General features: G+C 36.7%; 1 protein-coding gene across 1 annotated transcript; it reads right to left on the bottom strand.

Annotated features, from left to right (window-relative positions):
• Positions 1-2,996: 2,996 nt before the first annotated feature.
• LOC110725053 lies at positions 2,997-3,722 on the bottom strand. Its single transcript, XM_021904529.1, has one exon. It carries the CDS (start codon positions 3,720-3,722, stop codon positions 2,997-2,999), a length of 726 nt encoding a protein of 241 aa, XP_021760221.1.
• Between the last annotated feature and the right edge of the window lie 1,074 nt (positions 3,723-4,796).

The raw sequence follows: 4,796 nt of genomic DNA, 5'->3' as shown, positions 1-4,796 counted from the left end.
TTAAAGGGAATATGTAATTGAAAATCACGCCTAATAAGATAATTTGGACAACCGGTTTAGGATCCTTTTAATATTATTATTAATTGAAGTGATCACCAAATTTTTAGAATTATGTGTGCATTAATTTTGAACCAATTTAGTTAAATAACAGTTTGGAGCGAATTGAATTATTGTTTGTATGCCTTTGAGATCACATGAATGCTTTTCAATATAAGAATCGAGTAGAGGCCAATACGGGCGAATGTGACTCCATGACTCACTTCGTACCATCATCCCCGATCCTCCTTTTGTGGTTCCGAATCATATGGAGTTAGTAATCTCATGGATTATGAATGGGGTGTAACCTTCACGGGTCAATCGTTGTTGCTTATCGTTCTCCCTTATCGTGGTTGCCTTTTATGATCCGTGAACGGTTTACAAGTTCCTTAAAAACTTGTTGGCGGCTCCCTACTTTATTTGTCCCTAATCGTTGTCCCTAATCGTAATGTCAATTCCCACTTCCTATGACTGCCAAGCATATTCACAACATGCTTTTAACGTAGGCGCACTTCGAATGACGCCTACAATTATTATTATTATTTATTGTTGGATTTTTTTTATTATTTGATGAGACTAACGCACTAGTTTTAAATATTCATTTGTTTTGAAAGGGCCTATAACGGTTCTAAATTGTAAATTTGACTTTGTTTGACTTTGGTTTGACTTTTGAACTTGGGTTGTTTAAAAGGGTTTTGAAAATGTCTTCCGCTGAGTGTCTTTGATAAATGCCTTAGCTGTTATCACGGTGGTGGTAATAGCTTGGTTATTTCCTACTTTGTATTTTAAAAGGGTAAAATAGGTTATTTTAAAAAGGGGAGTTTTCAAGGTTTTATAGAGTTGGAGGTGAATAGGAATTCTATAGATGACACTTTCGGGAAGTTAGATGATGTTGTTGGTGTTGGGAATACAAAAATGAGGGTTTTAGATATGATTTAGGGTGTCACCTCTAAGGTCTTGTTTTTGAATTTTGTGACATTCATCAACATCCTAACACTAGGATTTCAAAAGGTAAAGAGGGGGACAATAATGGGGAACTTGTGCATGGTCTAGCAGTTGAAGGAAATAAGGACATTGTTGAAAGCGGAGAAGATGGACTTGGAAAGAGACATCCAAATAAGGGTTCAGGGTTGCAACCACATGAACCTCTACCAACAAATATTTTAGAGGAAGCTGATGATGGAGAAAAGAACCGCAACCAGAGTGATAGTAAGCGAACCCTAAAGCCGTCTTCGAAGGTGATTTCAGGAGATTATATCGGAAATCGTAGGGCTAAGGTGTCCAAGATTAAGACATCATATTTGAATCTTGTAAAGTAGATTAAACTGTGGTCTTCCGTAAGTGGCAGGTGCGTGAGTGCATGCACATTGTTTTTGTCATGTTAATATTCTATAAATAATTACAATAAATGATACATTCATACTACTTTTGATGATTAGCTTATATGTATGAGGGTGTGATACCTAGCTTAGCTTAGCTAAACTTGTATTGATTGTGCATGTTTGATTACTAAATACTCCATAATAAAATAAAAACATTAAATGTTCAATCATTTCTATATTTGGAAATTCTAGTTACTTAACTAGCTAGAAATAAGTGATGTAAAGTGAATTAAGTATTTCCTATATATGTAGATTTGCACTAAGTGGCTCTAGACATAGCTATCTCTAGATTGATTGATTGTGTCGTGGTAATTGAAGATTGATGATATTTTGAATATAACTATCTTTTTCCTACAAAGTATTTTAGCCTTTAATGATCAACTAAAAATAGTCATAATGCAACCTTGTTTCTTTCACTGTCTTCAGCTGAAAAAAATGTGATGTATAATGGTATTCAGATACTATACCATCATGATACATTACAGACTAAGATGGTATTCAAATAAGGTACCATCCAGACCCTTGGTGGTTAATATCGTGATTAATTGCACCCATCATTTAATTTCAGTGGCCTTACTCTGTTGGAATGTGAAGGGGAATTTGCTAATAAGGAATGTTGCCATAATGTCCTGCATTATCGTCGAAGGGTGACTGCAGGTGGAGACTAGGTCGTTGGACTAATCTTCCCTAGGCCAAAAAAAATTTGTAATCACTAAACAGACCCTTATAACTAGCATAGGAGTAAGTCGAGGGTTGAACCACTAGGAATGGGAGGTGGTCAGTATTGCTAGAGTCAAGCTATTTCGAAAAAGAGTGAAGTAAGGTGTGTGTACTCTAAAACAACTAAGAAAACGAGATTAAAACCGAATATATCAAACACTAGGGTTTATGATCCACATATACATGCAATGGATACAACTAATCGGGATTGGAATTGACTAAGTCGAGTGTTGCGAGGGAAAATCAATTAAGCAATCAAGAGAGTATGATAGGCTATTCTCCTAGAGGTCAAACTAGCGTGAACTACGAGAGACTCTAGCTAGGAACTTCAAAAACCAACTCAATTGACAAATGCAAGCCAGAAATCAATTGTCCGTATCAATGTGAACTTACAATGTAATCTAGTGCAATGATCAAAGTTAGCTACTCTTCAATCAATCACACACATGCACATAATCAATCAACCAATTTAATCACTACATCAACTCCATCAATTTTCCCCAATTATCATCAATCCAATACTCATATATGCTTCACCATTCCCCTAGAAAGAAAACTACTCACAATCTATGGAAATCAAGATAAAAACTAAGCTAAACAACAAATTCATCATCATCATATTAATCAAACTAATTCAATCACAAATCAATCAAACTTGAATAATCAACAAACCAATTGAAATCAAAAGCTAAATATTGCATTAAAGTTAAATAAATCCTTACAAACTTGCTTCAAATCAATGGAGAAAATACTTAGAATCATCAATCTTTAATCATCAATCAAGAACTTCTCTCTCTACAACCTAGAGTTTCTTTCTCTACAAAATGATCTAAAATTTCTACTTTAATTCCCTTCTCTCTAAGAAAATCTAACCTTCTTGCAATCAAAACTCAAGAGCACATCATCACAATTCTCAAGAACATCGTTAGTCGAAGAATTAATCACACAAACATTATCAATGGAGCGAAGGGAATTAACACACATGATTCCTTTCATAAGGGACAAAGACTCATGCATCGGTTTTAGCTCAAAACTTTCCTCATTGTTACCAACTCTCAAATTAATACGACCTCCCTTAACATCTATCAAAGCTCCCGAGGTAGCTAAGTAAGGTCTCCCTAAAATGATAGGAATATGGTTATCTTCCGCAATCTCTAGCACAATGAAATCAACGGGGATAGTGAATTCTCCTATCTCGAGGGGGACATTCTCAACTTTACCTTTAGGAAACTTAATAGAATGTTCAACCAATTTAAGGGTCATGTTGGATGGAAGGAGCTCACCTATCTTAAGTCTCTTTAAGATGGAATAAGGCATGATGCTAACACTAGCACCAAGATCACAAAGGGAATTTTGGAACAATTTTCCTTTAATATTGAAAGGGATGGAGAAATTCCCCGGGTCTTTCATCTTTGGGGGCCAGTCATTATGGATAAAGGCACTACAACACTCCCCCAAACTCACCAGTTCAACCAGATTGCAATCTCTCTTGCCGCTCAAAATTTCCTTAAGAAACTTAGAGTAGTTTGGCATAATTTCCAAGACTTCGGTGAAAGGAGTAGAAAGATAATTTTCCTTAAGCATCTCGATGAATTTTCCATATTATTCATCCAATTTGTGCCTATTCAACTTTGGGGGGTAAGGAAGTTTGGGTTTGTAGACTTCTTTTTCTTTCTCTTTCACCTTCTCAACTTGTTCCTTAGCAACTTCCTCAACCAAAGGGCTCTCATCTCCCTCACACTCAATTGGACTCTCTTTCGCATCAGTCTTCTTATACACCTCACTCTCAAGGACCCTTCCACTCCTAACTAGTGGTGATAGAACAAACCGGTTCCTTAGGATCAATTCCTTGTGAAGGTAAAGAAGAAATGGTAGCATGCTCTTTTAAGGTGTTGGCTAGTTGAATGATTTGGGTCTCAAGCATGTTTCCATGAGTTAACATGTCATTGACCAATTTTCCATTAGATGATATATGTGATCGTTCAACTTCTTGGCTTGATCTTCCATGAAATTCTCTAACCTACTCATAAATTTAAATTGTTGATCATAGGAATTATCATCTTGCCATTGGATCTTTGGAGTAAACAACAAATTCAAAAACTAAAGATTGCATTAAAGTAAAAGAAATCCTTACAAACTTGTTTCAAATCAATGGAGAAAATTCTTAGAATCATCAATCTTCAATCATCAACCATGAACTTCTCTCTCTACAACCTAGAGTTTCTCTCTCTACAAAATGATCTAAAATTTCTACTCTAATTCAATTCTCTCTCCAAGAAAATCTAACCTTACTCTAAAACTAACTCTTCTTTCTCTAAAATTAGAAGGAAAATTTATATATAGTAAAACTAACAAAGAGAAGGTAGTTTGATCCTCCAAAGAGACCTGTACAGGCGCGGCCATCACCAAGGAGGATGCGTGGCCGCGCATTAGAGGGTACGGAACAAAGACCCTGAGAGGCGCGCCCACGCCGAGGAGAGGCGCGACCGCGCCATGGTCGCCCGTGCTCGCGCTTGGAAGCAGGGCAGCCTCCTTCACCTTTAATTGAGCTCTTCCTCATGCACTCCACTTGATGATGTTGATGAACACAGAAGATGGCAATCTTCAAATAGCCTCCACGGTGGGTTCAACACCAAGAATAGCGTATCCACCGCTTGC

This window comes from Chenopodium quinoa, unplaced genomic scaffold (genome assembly GCF_001683475.1).
Source record: "Chenopodium quinoa cultivar QQ74 unplaced genomic scaffold, ASM168347v1, whole genome shotgun sequence".
Taxonomy (NCBI): domain Eukaryota; kingdom Viridiplantae; phylum Streptophyta; class Magnoliopsida; order Caryophyllales; family Amaranthaceae; genus Chenopodium; species Chenopodium quinoa.
This window is presented reverse-complemented; position numbering and strand designations above follow the sequence as displayed.